The sequence below is a fragment of the Hemicordylus capensis genome, chromosome 6 (genome assembly GCF_027244095.1).
Source record: "Hemicordylus capensis ecotype Gifberg chromosome 6, rHemCap1.1.pri, whole genome shotgun sequence".
Lineage (NCBI taxonomy): Eukaryota > Metazoa > Chordata > Lepidosauria > Squamata > Cordylidae > Hemicordylus > Hemicordylus capensis.
This window is the reverse complement of record NC_069662.1, coordinates 42,492,030-42,509,765: the sequence shown is the minus strand read 5'-3', so window position 1 is coordinate 42,509,765 and position 17,736 is coordinate 42,492,030. Positions and strand designations below refer to the sequence as shown.

The 17,736-nt window shown below is 41.5% G+C and overlaps 1 protein-coding gene across 11 annotated transcripts in view; it reads left to right on the top strand.

Annotated features, from left to right (window-relative positions):
* The window catches only part of NPEPPS (aminopeptidase puromycin sensitive), a 222,400-nt gene that overhangs the window by 139,201 nt on the left and 65,463 nt on the right, over window positions 1-17,736 (top strand). For all 11 annotated transcript variants that reach the window (XM_053262227.1, XM_053262232.1, XM_053262229.1 and 8 more), the window contains 3 exons: window positions 1,432-1,528; window positions 1,637-1,670; window positions 5,136-5,250. In XM_053262227.1, coding sequence (XP_053118202.1) covers window positions 1,432-1,528; window positions 1,637-1,670; window positions 5,136-5,250 — 246 coding nt within the window. The remainder of the gene's footprint in view (window positions 1-1,431; window positions 1,529-1,636; window positions 1,671-5,135; window positions 5,251-17,736) is intronic.

The window sequence follows — 17,736 nt, the reverse complement described above, 5'->3', positions numbered from 1 at the left end:
GGGTGAGTGAACTGACTGCACTCTGTATGGACGTACCATATGCACGGTTCTACCCAGACAAGGTCCTCCTGCATCCGGACATCACCTTTGTACCTAAAATAGTTTCAGATTTCCATGTCAGCCAAGACATAGTTCTACCTACCTTCTTCAACTCTCCCTCCACACCTTTGGAGAAGGCTCTCCATTCATTGGATGTTCGCAGGGCATTGCTGTATTATCTCTTGAGGACTAAAGCATTTAGAAAGACGAAGAAACTCCTGGTGTCATATAAAGGCTCTACTATGGGGCAAGCGCTATCCAGACAGCGCCTATCTCATTGGCTAGTGGAGATCATTCGCCTGGCCTACTCAATACAGAAGATACCAGCCCCGAAATCCATCAAAGTACATTCAACGAGGGCATTTGGCACTTCTACGGCCTTCCTGTCAGGGGTCTCCTTCCCTGATATTTGTAAGGCTGCTACCTGGTCTTCAGAAGAACCGTTCGTGAAGCACTACGCTATAGACCTGTGCTCTGCAGCAGAGGCGAACTTTGGGAGAGGTGTTCTTAAAAGGGTGTTATAATGATCCACTGCTCCCTCCTCCTGTTGGTGCTTACTAAACACCCATTCTAATGGATTCAACGGATCCCGTACCAGATAAACAGGTTGCTCACCTGTAACTGATGATCTGGTAGAGATCCATTTATATCCATTAGACCCTCTCTACCTCCCCTCTGCAGTGGACCATAGGTCTATCCAGTAGAGCTTACTATTTATTCTACTGCTTCAGCGGTCTCCAAGGAACTGAGCTGCCTGCACTTCCTCCCGCCTTAAATAGCCACGTGGTCACGTGGGGCGGGGCGCCGGCGCCGAAAAGGAGCTGTGAAAACTCGATACCGAGAGGCTTCCGCGCAGGCGCAGAACCCATTTTAATGGATATCAACAGATCTCTACCAGATCATCAGTTACTGGTGAGCAACCTGTTTTGTGGTAGACAGCTCGTTGAAAGTATCGACTCAGTGCGCGGCAAATTCCATACTAGGGATCATTAGGAAGGGGATTGAAAACAAAGATGCTAATATAATGCCCTTTATACAAATCTATGGTGTGGCCATATTTTGAGTACTGCATACAGTTCTGGTCACCGTATCTTATGAAGGACATTGCAGAATTGGAAAAGGTGCAGAAGATGACAACCAAGATCAGGGGCCTGGTGCACCTTCATTATGAGGCAAGGCTACAGCTTCCTGGGCTTTTTACTTTGTTAAAGAGACAACTACAGGGAGAGATGATTGAGCTGTATAACAGTGTGTGGAGTAGAGAGATTGGACAGAGAAATTTTCCCCTGCAGATATCTAAAAGTAAAAGCTTAATGTCTTGGAATCATTTGGAAATGTCAGTTTTCCTATATTTTCACTAACACCATGTTCACTGTCATTTTCCCCCCTCAGGTTGCTGCTAAAACCCTGCCTTTTTATAAGGACTACTTCAATGTTCCCTACCCTCTCCCTAAAATTGATCTCATAGCTATTGCAGACTTTGCAGCTGGTAAAGTACTTTGTTTCTGAAATCTGAGCTTTCTTTGAATTGTGAAACATTTTTAGGAAATTGTTGTGTATATTAATATCAATAAACCTTTGTATTTATTTTATAAAGGTGCCATGGAGAACTGGGGCCTTGTTACTTATAGGTATGCTGTTAAAATACTGTCTGTCCTCTCTTCTGTGTCCTTTGTTCTCTATTTTTTCCAAGTTTATCCAGTTAAATGTAAGGAGTTGTAGTCATTTGGGCTTTGCCCTAATTAATATTCAGTAACTTCCATGAAAGTATTTTCCACCTTGGGTAATTTGAGGTTTCCACAGAAATGTGTACTTGAGCAGATCCTTGGGAAAAAATGGGAGCTGTTTGAAGGCAACTTTTCCTTAGCATAAAATTTAAAAAACAATAACAGCATCTTTTGTTAAGATACTATGTTGTACTTGTCTGTGGTCCAGTGCAAATATACTTTTAACCATGGTTAAAGATCAAACATGGGATGACATCTTTTCCCGCATCCCTTGCATAGAAGTGAATTACCCCCTTTCTCCTTAACCACTATAAACTTAAATTGACCTTCAACATAGCTAAAACTGATCAAGATTCCGGTTGAATCAGGATTTGAAAGCAGATTTAAAACTGGTTTCAGATCTGGACTAGCTTAACTGTATCAGGCATCAGTGCTGGCATAATACTTAACCATGGTTAAGTAGGAATTTGTTCCAGGGTGGTGGGGAGTACACAGTCTCACAACCTATTCATGGTGTCTAAACAATAATTAAGAGAAAATCTGCACTTGGCCTTGTAGCCCTTCAGAGAATGGAAAAAATATTATTTTGATTTCTAGTTAATATGGTGAATTTCTATACCTGTAAGCAGAAACCAGCCATTCTCTCTATTTTTAATGTCCTGCATGGTATTTCTATATTTGTTTTGGGTGCCAACTTCCTTATTTGCATTTTTCAAACAGCAGGCTTTCAGTGTGCATTCCATAAGACAGTTATTCTCAAAGCTTTTTGGGTTGTGTACCCCTTCACAGATTTTCCAACACTAAACCTCCAATCCCACACGAATCAGATGCCATGCATATTCAGCAGCAGGTATATGCATTGAACTTACTTTCCTCATGAGCGACTCCGCTTACCCCCATCAGCACCCCAACTGCTTTTTAACCTTTTGCGAGTATTGAGAGCAGCCGAGAGTTTGTTGCTAGGCCTGCTGATACAGAAACCCACCAAAAAGAAAGTATTTGTTCTATTGAGGCAGTGCCTCCATTGGGTACTCTAGTACTGAACTCTGTCCCTCACTCACCTTCAGTTTAAGGAATCATTGGCAAGGGGCTGTTAAAGAAATGCAGAAATTAAGTATGGGCTGTACGAGGGGGTGGGCTACTGCATAGCACCCTTTGAAGCGACCCAATGGATTTTCTAGTTTAACTCTTAAGTTGTAAAATAGCATATCAGAAGCATTCCTTTATTCCCAGTCTTCAGGTACAAGTGATTCTCTCCCGCTCTGCTCCTCCCAACATGTGGTGTAGTGGTTAGAGTGCTGGACTAGGACCGGGGAGACCTTTGTTCAAATCCCCATTCAGCCATAATACTAGCTGGGTGACTCTGGGCCAGTCACTTCTCTCTCAGCCTAGCCTACTTCACAGGGTTGCTGTGAAAGAGAAACTTAAGTATGTAGTACACCGCTCTGGGCTCCTTGGAGGAAGAGTGGGATATAAATGTAATAATAATAACGACAACAACAACAACTTCTTCTGTCACCATTTATTGAATATTTGGGCTCTAACTCCTGTTCTCTGCCCATGCTACTATTTTCAAATGCAGACTTGTTAAGAGTCAGAATAAAAGGATCCTCAGTGTCCTTCAACCAACAGTAGGTTGAAGTTCAGGCAGTTTGGAAGAAACATTGTGTGGTGACTGAGCTCCCTGCAACCACCATTCCCATTTGATGTAACTGGGGGAGAAAAGGGGAGTGCCATGTATGCTTTTTAGAACCTTTCAGTTAAAATTACTCTTGCCCAATTCAGCAGCAGGTAGCTTGTGGGCCAAAATAAGTGTGTCTGACTTTCCAGTTACTGCCATTAACTACTGTTCCTAATAGCTACTGACACCTTGTTAGTAGCATAGTGATTGTTCCCTCAGTCATGGGATTGCAAATGAACAGAACAGGCAATGAGTGGATTTTGGAAGAGGCAAGCCCCTTTAAATAAAAAGCAACATTATCATCAAGCCAACCCATATAGTTTTGTGTTCTGGGATGAGAATCGGGAATTGCTATCCAACTGAGATAATACAGGAAACCTGTTTTATATATAGATTTCCCCAATGTCTCAATTCCAGAATTTTTGACACTTTGGATGCAGCTCACTTGGTTAGTGGTATGTTTTGGGATGTCACATGATTAAAGAAATCTTAGTCAATCATGCGTTTCAGTCATTTTAATTTGTGTAACTTGCATATGAGAAGACAGTTATTTATAGGAAAAGAAGGTCTAGTCTGGCAGCTATCAGCAAATGTTTACAAGGAACATTGGGAAGCTTTCTCCTCCCACCCTTCTTTCTGGCACACGGTCATATTTTATTTTTAGTTATTTAGCCAGTCTGTTCTATGAAAAGCCTATCTCATCTGAGTTGAAAAAATTGCTTTTCTACACTACTTACACACACATGCATGTTTTATCTTGTGTATTATACCCTAATAGTTTGGTTGAGAGTCCTCAAACCTGACTGGTATTGGACATACTTTGGGGTGGGGCTTGTGTAACTGTGCCCTTGAGCTCAACTCATCTTGTCATCTGTGTTAGTTCTGGAATAAGTTTTTTCTATTAATTCAGTATACACAGTTCTTCTTTTAAACAAGCCCACACCTTGTGAATTAATACCTTCATCTTAGCATCCCTAGGTGCACACAAAGCAATTTTGTGTGTGTGTAGTCTTTTAAACCCTTTTAGCTGTCTCTGATACTCACAATAACAGAATGTGGCATCCATATCTCTGGAGTCCAATAAGGCATCTGAAAATTTATGGAGGGACATATTATTAGGCATCAAGTAATAGGTTACTGTGGAGTAACTATGTCGGCACTGAGAGTGGATAGTAAGGGCACCACTGGAGATATGGCAAGTATCGCCAAACCATAAAAGTTGGAAGAACCTGAAAACCACCTACCATGCTTTGATTATGTCAGTGAGTAATAGAATTTCCAAATCTACTTGTGTATTAAATGATTGTCTCTTTATGTATAAGAGTTTTGGGACTGAGTTCTTGCGAGTTTGCAAAAATATTGGCTGCTTGGATTATTAAAGGCTACTTTGGGCTATAAAGCACTGATGGAAAAAGACCCATCAAGATGAAGCCACTTTTATTCTGAGTTGAGTTTTTGAAACCCAGTCATTTAATAAAGAATCAATCTTGCATGAGTGGTGGTGGTTTCTACTCTCTTTGCATGCTCTGAAATATATGCCATCTTTATCCATTCTAGCAGATATTAACCTGTTTTCATATACAAAGCAATATTTAGGTTTTGATTAGATGAAGACTATAGTTGGAATATCTTTTTTAAAACTGTATTTTTCTGTCATGTTGCTTCAGTCTGTGTTTTCTCATACACAGGGAAACTGCACTGCTGATTGACCCCAAGAATTCCTGTTCCTCCTCCCGCCAGTGGGTGGCTCTTGTCGTAGGCCATGAGCTTGCTCACCAGTGGTTTGGAAACCTTGTGACTATGGTATTTAAAAATAATATACATGCTTTATGGGCTTAAGTCACCATTACTCAAAATGTAGGGTGCCTCATGTGCATGTCTGTATGTATTCACGGTATCATAAAGAAGAATTGCAGTCTGGGACATCAGCTGTCACCCAAGCAGGGAGAGGGGAGCTGGTCTTCTAGTAGCAAGCATGACTTGTCCCCATAGCTAAGCAGGGTCTGCCCTGGTTGCATATGAATGGGAGACTTGATGTGTGAGCACTGCAAGATATTCCCCTCAGAGGATAAAGCTGCTCTGGGAAGAGCAGAAGGTTTCAAGTTCCCTCCCTGGCAGCTTCTCCAAGATAGGGCTGAGAAAGACTCCTGCCTGCAACCTTGGAGAAGCTACTGCCAGTCTGTGAAGACAATACTGAGCTAGATAGGCCAATGGTCTGACTCAGTATATGGCAGTTTCCTATGTTCCTAAGCAGTTGGAGATTCTCAACAGGCTAGATGTTGCCCACAGGCTGGGTGGGATGTGGTGCTGGGCGGGATGAGGTGTGTGTGGGGAGAAGCATGGTGTGTTGGTCTGCCTTGTATATTTAATCTGAAAGGGCAAGAGAGAGATTTTCTTGGTCAGAAGAACTACTCATTCAGTGATGGTACACCATCCTGCCCTGGATAGGTTTGAAATCTTTTTGAAAGGGCAGGTTTGCAGCTTGGGAGTGCTGTTGGACCTTACATCACACTTGGGTATTCGGATGTCCATTTTGGCTGGAGAGGTCTTTGCCTAGCTTCAACTGGTGCACCAGGTGCATTCATTTCTTTCTCATTCAGGTCTGGCAGCAGTTATCCAGGCCCTCATTACATCTAGGTTGGATTACTGTAACATGCTCTGCATGGAACTGCTCATGAAAAGCCTCAAACGTCAGTTGATTCAGAATGCAGCCCTGAGAATCTTGATTAGAGTAAGATGCAGAGATCTTGGTCCTTCATGAGCTGCACTGCTTATCATTTTGTCTGAGTGTGATTAATGGTACTAGTTATGACATTTAAAACCCTAAACAGCTTGGAGCCAAGGTACTTGAAGGAGAACCTTGCTCGCAAATATATATGCTTAGTCCATAAGAAATTGCAGGGAAGGCATCCTGCTTGTGCCACAATTATCAGAGGTCCAGCTGGGGTCATTGTGAGATAGGGCCTTCTCTGTGGTTTCTTCACCCTGATGTGGAATACCCTTCCCCCGGACATCCAGCTGGCCTCCTCCCCCTTGACCTTATCTAAAGGACATGTTCATTTTAGTAGACCGCTTCAGTATTTTTTTAAACCCAGGATTGTGTAAAGTGCCTTGAAATGTAAGTGAAAGGCAAGATATACAGTGTTAAAATACCCAAAAGAATATCTGATCAATTGAAAATGAAAACTAAAATCTCATTTTTGGGTTAACTGTTCAAACTAGGCTTCCATAGACACTCTTCTGTACTTTTTCTGTTTGGAGTTCGGGGTGTCAATGGAATAATTAATAAGCGAGTTCTTGGCAGATGCATTTATCAACTGCAACAGAGCAGCTATTAGGAGGTAGTTTTCGAGGCCCCAAGCAGTTTAAGAGCCTCATCACTTCAAAACTATGGTATTGTTTTGTTCTATAGAAAGCTATGGTATGGCCAGCTGTTCTTCATTGTCATAGGACTTCTCTGTTGCTTCAGTGGTAGTTGCTAAATTAAAATAACAATTTAAGTATATTATATATATTTAGCATTTGACATACTTGGCCAGCTGGAACCATGCGACACACAGCTTTCTGGAACTAGTCACCTTATCCGTGAGGAGAAGGAACTGTGGAAAGAACTACAAATTGTGCAACAGCATTTACACTGTTTGGAGGGCTTTTGCAAATCTTTTTATCAAATCAAGATAGCCTTTTCTTTTTAGTAGTAGTAGTAAATTTATTACGGTCCTTAGACCAGCTTAACATTTAAAATAATACAATTATAATTTACAAAATTTCAAATTGCTGATACAAGCTCTACGAAGTTTGGATGCAACAAAACAGAACTTGGCCACATTTATAGAAGTAACAAATTTAAAATTTGACAATAAAACATCCAAGTAAAATTGATCTGTATGACCAGGATAGTCCTTTAAGAGAGGAGCAATAAACTTACTACGAGCATCCCTATAAAATTGACAATACAGGATAACATGAAGAACTGACTCTCTATCCCCTGAGCCACAAGGACAATGACACAGTGCATATGGGACTTGTTTATATTTCCCGTCTAGGAGTGCAGAGGGAAGGGCGTTCAAACGAGCAAGGGTCAATGCTCTCCTAAACTTGGGTAAAAACATGTGATCTAAGTATTCAGCCGGTTTGTGGCTGAAATTTTGAGAACCTATATAAATTCCCCTTGGAAGTCAAGCACACTCCTCCTGTAGATCTATATCTAATAGATGTCGTCTAACAAAACATAACGCCTGATCTAAACCCCCTCGCCATAAGGTCTTCTTGAGACATGCCCAGTTGAAGTAATTTCATTTTTAGAGCAATTTCCCATTTAGATGTAAAGCTGTCAGTTAACACTAAAGGCGCTAAACCGACTGGGGGAAAAACCAAATGCAGCCAGAATTTGATTATACAAAGCCATATTTTCATTTTCAATGTGGTAACCCCAACCTCTCTACGGAGAGCCACGTTAGCTGTGCCTCTAGGGGCTTGAAAGATAGCCCTTAAGAATTTAGTTTGGACTGTTTCTAAGATTGTAAAGTGATCAAAAGGCCCAATTTGTGCGCCATAAAGAATTTGGGGGTATATTTTAGCCTTCAATAATTTGACAGCCGCTGGGACAAAAAGAGCACCTCTCGAGAAGTAAAAAGATTTAATCACATTTGCCATCTGCTGGGCACTGTGAGATACAAAGCTAAGATGAGCTTTCCGGGATCCACTGGAATGAAATACAACCCCTAAATACTTAAAAACCTTGACCTGCTCAATGTTATGTCCATTTATGGACCATTTATGGGTTTGGGGGCGTTTTGCAAAAACCATCACCTTAGTCTTAGTATAGTTTACCTCCAGGGCCTCCTTCACAGTATAGGAGCTCAGGGGAGTTAAGGCACGGCTTAGCCCTATCTTGGTCTGAGATAATAGAACAATGTCGTCCGCATAAAGCAGTAACGAAACATGTCTATTCGCAAGTTTAGGGGGATGAAGAGCAAGGTCATTCATATGTAAAACTATCGAATTTATATAAAAATTAAATAAAACAGGGGCAAGAATACAACCTTGTCGTACTCCTCTGTAAGTAGGTATCTCAGCCAAGAGATGCCCATTCCTGCTATACCGCAGGCGGGTGTTCTGATGAAGATTGTAGATTAATAAAAGTAAACGTGAATCTATTGATGATTCCTCTAACTTCATCCAAAGTTTATCTCAGGAAATAGAATCGAAAGCTGCTTTAAAATCTATAAACGCAGCATACAGGGAGGACTTAGGCGATGAGGAATATTTCTCAGCTAAGTATTGTAAAATAAATACTTGCTGTGTTGTGGAAAACCTTTCTCGAAATCCCGCTTGTTCGGCAGATAAGATGTCCTGAGTATCCAGCCATTCCTGTAATTTCCCCAGAAGATGTCTAGCATAGAGTTTACTAATAATGCTATGGAGACTAATCGGGCCTTTTCTTTTTGGAAACTACTTGTTGCAACTTTCTCGCTCCCCCCACCCCCTTTTCATAATTTCAAGAAACATTGGCAGATTTTTGCTTGCAGGTCTTGCATAGGCAACCAGCAGCGCACACAGACAGACACTTTCTCTCTGTAGGAAGAGTTGGCTCCATCATGCTTGTGGCGCTAATGTTAGATTTTTAGCAGTCATCACAGGCATCAGTTCATCAGTTCATTTTCACAGAAAGGGAAAGAAATGAGATTCTGGCAAATAAATTCTACAGTTTCTGAATCTCAAAACAAAACTCTGCCTGTGTTCCTCTTTCCTACAGCTTTGTAGCAAGGATGTTTAGTTGTATTTCAAAAAGTTGATACTCCAGCAGATCTTCACGGGCTTTGTACCTAAAAACAGTGTGTGCTGCTTGTGTAATTCACACTATATTTTGTCTATTGTGAATGGTGCCCTACTTAGCTAGAAAGTTTCTTAGCCTGAAAGTTAGTACCACATCTAAGTAGGTATTATTATGATGCTCACATCTATTTATATGAGCATATCTTTGGTAGTAACCGTTATCCTAGGTATTGGCTTTATTTCACTACAACACTTAATTTTTAAAAATCTTACTCTTGTCAGCCACCAACACAAATATACACAGGGGTGTGGGGATTCTGTAATTGCACTAGGCAAGCTCAGCAATTTTGGGTTGCAAAAAACCAGCAACTTGAGTTGCATACTCCTAAAAAGATCTGAAGACTATTCTGAGAACATCTGATGCTACTGTTTTCTGAAAGCGAAACAGATCTTTGTTTTGTGCCTGCTGCAAGTTGTTCATAAGCTGCTCTTTGTGTCTTGAAAGAAAAGCAGGATATTTTTAATACATCTTGGGAGTCTTCGTTTCCATTAAAAAAGGAAAACGTTTCTAGTCCTTATGACTGTGAACATAGGCTTAAAAGGTAAAAAGTTAAAGCTGGAGGTGCCAAGAAGTAGTGCTGAGTTTACTATGATTGAAGTTCAGTGCTCTTTGCCTGTAGTTAACAGAATAAATACAAAATATGCAAGTATACTCATACCTTGCTAATGAACCTGAATTCTGCAGTGTGCCTGAACTATGTAATTTTACTTCAGAATTGACTCTTGGAGTCTCATCTTTGAGTGTTCCTGTCCTGCTAGGAAAACCTGCATTTTAAAAAAATTCTCACAGTTGATCAGGAGAAACTCATGCCCTATAGTCAAACAAAGAATACCCGAACTTTGTCTGGTTAAAACTACCTCTGTGAAAGACATCTTCAAGTCCAGACAGAATGGTTTCTTCATGAATTCTATATAATTAATTCCTGTTGATGGACCAGGGGGATGCGTGGGGATGTGGCAAGCTCCACTCCCGCTGCAGCCGCAACCAATGGCGGCAATGGGATGTGGCAACCAACGCCCTTGGAAGGAGGAGGCAAAGAGGGTGGTGGGCGAAGCCCTGCTACCCAGAGGAGGAGGAAGGGTGGCAGGCAACGGTAATGGGCAGTGGAGGAGGATGGGAGGTGGGCGAAGCCCCGCCATCCTCAGGAGGACGACAGGCGGCAGAGAGAGACACAAAGCGGTGGCAGGTGAGAGTCCGGGGGAAAGAAAGTGGCAGCTGGGGAGAAGAGAAAGCCGTGGCTCGCTGGGCAGTGGCCACACAAAAAAGCTGGCCTGCCCCAAATAGTGCACAGATGCTCTGTGCGGGGTCAGCTAGTACTTCTATTAAGTTGGCAGAAACAGCTAAGAGCGATGCAGGAAAAAGTGCGGGCTCTTCAAATGTGGAGGCAAACAAGCTTGATTAAATTCTGGCTCATATCAGAACCATTAAGTCATTCAGTGAGGAAATAGATACTCAATTATCCTCCTTTAAATTATCCTCCTTTAAACAGTTAAATGCAGTAATGGGCAAAATGGAGGGCTTGGAAACAACTGCTATTGACCCTTGTAACTTGACCACCGAAATCCTACAACAGCTAAATAAAGCTAGATGGATAGTTTTAAGTCAGAAGCTGGATGATCTGTTTTGAAAACAGATCATGCAGGAATAACCTATTCTTCAGGGGTCTGAGGAGTAATTAGAGGAAACAAATGTGGAAATCTCTCTTCAGAAATGACTGGCTGAGATGTTTCCTGGCTTAGATCCAGATGTATATGCAACAAAGAGAGTGTGCTGTTTATGGGTAGCATCCAAAGTGGCTCACAGAAGGAATTCTTGTGGTTCTATTTCTCTGCAAAGTTGCGCTGTTGTCAACAGAAGAGGAACTTGAGCGCATGTTGGGGAAGGAGTTCCCCATATGTGCAAGGAGTACATATATAGGCCTGTGCCATAACTATTCTGGAACAGAGGTGAATTTCTTCAAAGTGACCATGTGCTAATGTTAGTGCAACAGCATTTACGCTTCTACAAGACTAGTCTGGATGCTACTGTATATCTCCTGCCCAAGCCTGATTGATTGATTGATTGATTGATTGATTGATTGATTGATTGATTGATTAAGTGCCATCAAGTCAGTGTCGATGTTTAGCGACCACATAGATAGGTTCTCTCCAGGATGATCTGTCTTCAGCTTGGCCTTTAAGGTCTCTCAGTGGTGCATTTATTGCTGTTATAATCAAGTCCATCCACCTTGCTACTTGTCATCTTCTTCTCTTTCCTTCCACTTTTCCCAGCATTATAAATTTCTCAAGGGAGCTGGATCTTCACATAATGTGTCCATAGTATGATAGTTTGAGCTTGGTCATTTGTGCCTCAAGTGAAAATTCTGGATTGATTTGTTCTATGATCCATTTGTTTTCCTGTCTGTCCATGGTATCCTCAAAAGTCTTTTCCAACACCAAAGTTCAAAAGTGTCAATACTTTTTCTGTCTTGCTGCTTCAGAGTCCAGCTTTCGCATCCATAGAGTTTCACAGGGAAATCCATTGTCTGAACGATTCTAATATTTGTAGGTGTAGACAAGTCTCGACATCTAAATATGCTTTCCAAGGCCTTCATTACTACCCTACCAAGTGCTAGTCTGTGGCGTATTTCTTGACTGCTGGGTCCTTCACTGTTGACAGTCGATCCTAAAAGGCAGAAGCTATCCACCACTTCAGTGTCTTCATTGTCAATTCTGATGCTGGTTGTTGTACACGTTGTAATTAGTTTAGTCTTCTTTACATTTAGTTGTAGTCCCATTTTTTCACTGTGCTCCTTGACTTTCATTACTAGAGCTTGCATATCATCTGCATTCTCAGCAATCAGAGTGGTGTCATCAGCGTAGAGCAGGTTATTGGTGTTTCTTCCTTCAACTTTAAAACCACGCTCATCTTGTTCCAATCCAGCTTCTCTCAGTATATGATCAGCATATAAATGGAATAAAGAAGGAGAGAGTATGCAGCCTTGTCTTACTCCTTTGCTGATCTGGAACCGGTCTGTTTCACCATGTTCCATCTGAACTGTGGCTTCCTGTCCTGTGTATAGGTTTCTCATGAGAACAATGAGGTGTTCTGGGACGCCCATTTTCCTAAGGATATTCTACAGCTTGACATGATCCACACAATCAAAGGCTTTTCTGTAGTCAATAAAGCACATATTGACTTCTTTCTAGTATTCTTTGGCTTTCTCAATTATCCAGTGAGCATCAGCAATTATGTCTCTTGTTCCTCGGCCTTTTCTGAAACCAGCTTGAACATCCGGCATTTCCCTTTCCACATAGGGCTCTAATCTGCATTGGATGATCCTGAGCATTATTTTGCTAGCATGTGCAATTAAGGATATTGTGCGATGGTTTGTGCAATCTGTTAAGTCTCCTTTCTTTGGTATGGGTATGTAGACTGACCTCTTCCAATCTGTTGGCCACTGTGTTGTTCTCCAAATTTGCTGGCATAGTTTGGTTAGGTTTTTGGAGTAAGGGGGGGGGGGGCGTTTTACACCCTCTGCTATCAAACTTTTTCTTGCCAAATCTCTTGCTAAACTTACATATGGTGCACAGCTAGGACCTTTATCTAGTTTTCAGCAGGTGGAATGAATTCAATCTAAATTTCTTAGAGCTGTACTTTTGACCCCCCGTTGTGTCTCTAATGCCAGATTGAGACTGGAGACGGGTCTAGTGAAGGTGGAGGCTAGATACTGGATACTTATGATTTTTACTGGATTAAAATCCATCACTCCCATGGTAGTTTAGTATTTCTCACATTACAAGATTCATTTTATGTCTCCTGGGAATGCAGAATACTTACTAAACTGGCAACACTGGGGTTGCTTCCGCTTACCCTGCTCAAAATGGAAGTATCACAAGCCCATGCCTTAGTGAAACAGAAAATATTAGACACGGAGCGGCAGGAAGATTTATCTAAGTTGTCGGGTTTCTACTGTAACAATACCACAAGGTACCTTGTTGCTCCTTTATCTTATCTGCAACAATTAGACATCCCCAGATATAGGTTGGCTTTCACACAGGCCAGATGTAGATGCCTTCCCTCTGCTGTCCTTGAAGGTCGCTACAGTGGGACTCCTTATGCGGAGCGTCTGTGCCCCTGTGGTGATGGGGAAGTTGAAACAATCGAACATGTTTTGCTTTATTGCTCCTTTTATAGGGACTTACGTTTAGAACTAATATCTCCACTGCTGGCTTGTTTCCCAGGAAATTCGCCTAGCCAACAAGTGGCTTTCCTGCTTGAGGACAGCATACCTGCCATTACTCAGAAAGTGGCGGGCTTTTGTGCAGCAGCTCGAAGAGTGTGCCAGTTTTTAATTAACAGTTATAGTGCTGCTTTATAACCTTTCAGTTATAACATTGTTGATGGGTTAGACTGTTGACTTGTTGTTGTTGTTTTTAAATTATTTATATTTTAATTGTATTTTTTTCCCATTGTTGTGCTGGTCATAGACCGTAATAAACTTTGGTTGGTTGGTTGGTTGGTTGCTTGGTTGGGGCCTTGACTGATTCTTCTTCTGTTGCCTGCCATATTTCTGTAGCTATTCCATCAGTTCCTGTAGCCATCCAACTTGGTAATGACCAGAGTGCTGATCTTACTTAATCTTCCCATACTAGAGGTTCTTGCAAGTAGGGAATATCTTCTAGAGTATCTTGGATATTGATGTCCCTGCTGTACAGATTTTCAGTATACTCCTTCTATCTCTGATCTTCTCTGAATCTGTTACTATCTGTCCTTTGGCATCCCTTAACATACCAACTTGAGGCTGGAATCTCCCTCTGAGTTCAGAGATCTTTTGGAAAGCTTGCCTTGCTTTTCCATGTCTATTTCCATCCTCAAGTTCTTTACAGATGTCATTGTAGTACTGCTCCTTGTCTCTTCTAACTGCTTTCTGAAATTCCCTATTAAGTTCCTTCCTGAGGTCTTTATCTTTCTTGACTTTGGCTTTTCTCCTCTTCTTGGCAATTTCCACCATCTTTTTCGACATCCATTTTGCTTTCTTCTGTTTCTTGGTCTTTGGCAGTCTCTTTTCACATTCGTCCTGAACAACTTCTTTGATTTCATTCCACAGTTCCTCTGCTTCCCTATCAATGAGGTTCAGAACTTCAAAGCAGTTCCTGATGTTCTCCTTGAAAATGGTGGGTACATTCTCAAGATCATATCATGGGAGCTGGATAGCTTTGTTTTTTCACTTTAGCTTGACTTGGAACTTGCACATGAGCAGTTCATGATCTGTTCCACAATTGGCCCCCGGCCATGTCTTTGCTGTTACATCTGAGCTCTTCCACATCTTTGCACCAAAAGTGTAATCAATTTGATTTCTGTGTACTCCATCTGGTGATGTCCATGTGTATAGGCACCGCTTTGGTTGTTTGAAGAATGTGTTAGCAATGAAGAGATCATTGGCTTGGCAGAAACTAATGAGTAATTCTGCTTCATTTCTGTTTCCCATGCCATATAGACAGACTGTGTTTTCCTCCTTACTTTTTCCAACTTTGGCATTCCAATCTCCAAACACCAGCATCACATCTTGCTTGCATGTTCTGTCAATTTCAGACTGAACTTGAGCATAAAACTCATCAACTTCTTCTTCTTCTGCATCAGTCATTGGGGCATAGATTTGAAGAACTGTCATGTTAAAAAGTTGTCCACAAAATCTGATTGATATTAGTCAGTCACTGACCACATTCTATCCAAGTACTGTCATTGCTATATCCTTCCTGACTATGAAAGCAACACTGCGCCTTCTTTGGTTCTCGTGTCCCGAGTAGTAAACAGTATGATTTTCTGACTGAAAGTGTCCCATTCCAGGCCATTTTAATTCACTGATGCCCAAGATGTCAATCTGTAGTCAATTCATTTCATCTTTCACTGTGTCAAGCTTTCCCATATTCATGCTTCTTACGTTCCACGTTCCCACTGTGATTCTGTCTTTGCTGCTTCAGATTTTCTTTTCCTACACAGCAACATCAGCTGCTAGATGTCTAAAAGGCTTTAGTCTAACTGCGTCATAAACACCATCAGTACTCTGGGAAATCCTCAGCTCTTCCTCAGTAGCATGTTGAGTACCATATGACCTAGGGGGCCCATCATCCGGCACTACATCGACAATCATTCCATTTTGTCTCTCTATGTGGTTTTCTTGGTAAAATACAGGAGTGGTTTATCATTGCCTTCTCCCGTGCAGTATGAAATGATGCCTTAGTCCTTGTCACTAAAGTGATCGTCCGCCTCCAGCACCTTCCTGTATCTCTGCTGCCTAATATAGGTGCCTGCTTGCTTTAGCTGGGCAGCTGGGATGACCTTTGTGCTTTCAGTGGCCCTACTGGGAGTATACCTCCCAGTGTACTTCGCTCATCCCTCCCAGGAACACACACACAGAGACGCCCGCCACGATAAGGCAGCATAGCAGGACTTGGGGGTGGGGTGGGGCAAAGCCTAGATATATTTTATTTGATTGTATTTATTCAATTTCCTTCCAAAACTGGCTCAGGGTGATTTACACAGAGAAATAATAAATAAGATGGATCCCTGTCCCCAAAGGGCTCACAATCTAAAAAGAAACACAAGATATACACTAGCAGCAGTCACGGGAGGTACTCTGCTGGGGGTGGATAGGGCCAGTTACTCTCCCCCTGCTAAATAAAGAGAATCACCACGTTAAAAGGTGCCTCTTTGCCAAGTTAGCAGGGGTATATTATAAAATTGTTTGAATCCTTTTATCTTGTTTTATATTTGTTATATTTTAATATATGTACACAGCCTAGGGATGCATATGTCAGGCAATATAGAAATATGATAAATAAAATTACACCAAGGGATATAGTTGGAAGATTTTTTTTTACTCCAAAACTAAGTAATTCATGAACTTGCACAGTTTCTCACTGTACATATAGGTAGACGTGTTATTTAATATATAAGAGTCAGAACCTTCCTTACTGTGGGACTTGGATTCTAATCTCCAGGAAAGATTAGAAACTGAGCCAGAGGTAAAAATGAAACTCATTACAGATAATCTGAGGCAGAAATAAAGTATTTCTGAAGATTCCCATTCAGACTAATGGTGACCAGAGCACAAAACCTGGCAAGTCACATCAAGAAAAGAAGAAATTGCACGATTTGGGGAAATAAACTTGTTTCCACCTGTTGAACCTGAACACCTGACTCAAGAAGAGACAGATTTGACTACAGCAGCTGAAATGAGCAACTATACTATAGGAGGAAAAGACAGAAATCAACAAGGAAAGTGAGAGTATAGACAAGATTCCAGGCTCAAAGGACATGAAGGAATTCAGGCATGTGACAATCTACTACAGAAATCAGTAGTGGTTTTTCATGCATCATTCCCCAAAGAAGTCGCATGATTGTTCTGAAGCATTATGCGAGACTTGCTGCCATGATTTGGGAATGTGAATGTGTAAGATGTGTTAAAATCTATATTTGTTTTGTACCTTAAAATATTTGGTAAGCGAATATATATGTGAACTGGACAAGAATGGAGGGCTTTACACCAAATTGAGCTCCACTCCAGAACATTTTGATTTGGGCCCTATAATGCCTTTGCTGCATCTCAACCTTTCATTCTGATGCATATAGATAGGAAAGCAAAGTTGTAGATGACAGAGAGGGTCACCTGCCTCTGCTTGCTTCTCAAATTATGGATTGCCTTAGTCTAATGTTTGGTTTCTTGCAGTTCATATTGGTTCATCATGAAATGCTATCCTCACAACAGTCCTGTGAGATAGGCTAATCTGAGATGTAAACAATGGTTCAAGGAGGTTCCCCAAATGTGGTGCAGTGTATGTGTGTGTAACATCTACCTAAAGGTAAAGTGTGCCGTCAAGTCAATTTCAACTCCTGGCACCCACAGAGCCCTGTGGTTTTCTTTGGTAGAATACAGGAGGGGTTTGCCATTGCCTACTCCCGCCCGGTATAAGATGATGCCTTTCAGTATCTTCCTATATGGCTGCTGCCTGATACAGGTGTTTCCCATGTTTCCTGTTATATCAAAATTAACATTAACCTAACCTAGTGTTAACCTAACCTTAACACTAACCCTAACCTCCGTAGACGATAAACTCCAAATAACGTCATCTGCTATAAATAGGTCAGAATTGCCTTGCAGAGACCCCAAACTGAAGACTTGCTGTAGCTGATTTGGAAACCTACAACAGAGTGGCTGAAGCACATAACGGTTATGATCTAGGCTAATTTCAACCCCACTGCAAGAAGATAGAACAAAAAGCTAAAAATAGTTCTGGACCAGGGCTGCTCAACATGTTGGCCTACAACTCTGATCATCTGACTATTGTGACTGGGGATTATGGGAGTTGTAGTCCAAAAGCATCTGGAGGTCCAAAGTTGAGCAGCCCTAGTCTAGAGTAATGGGTAACTCACCCTGTAGTGTTACACTATTAGTATATAGGATAGGT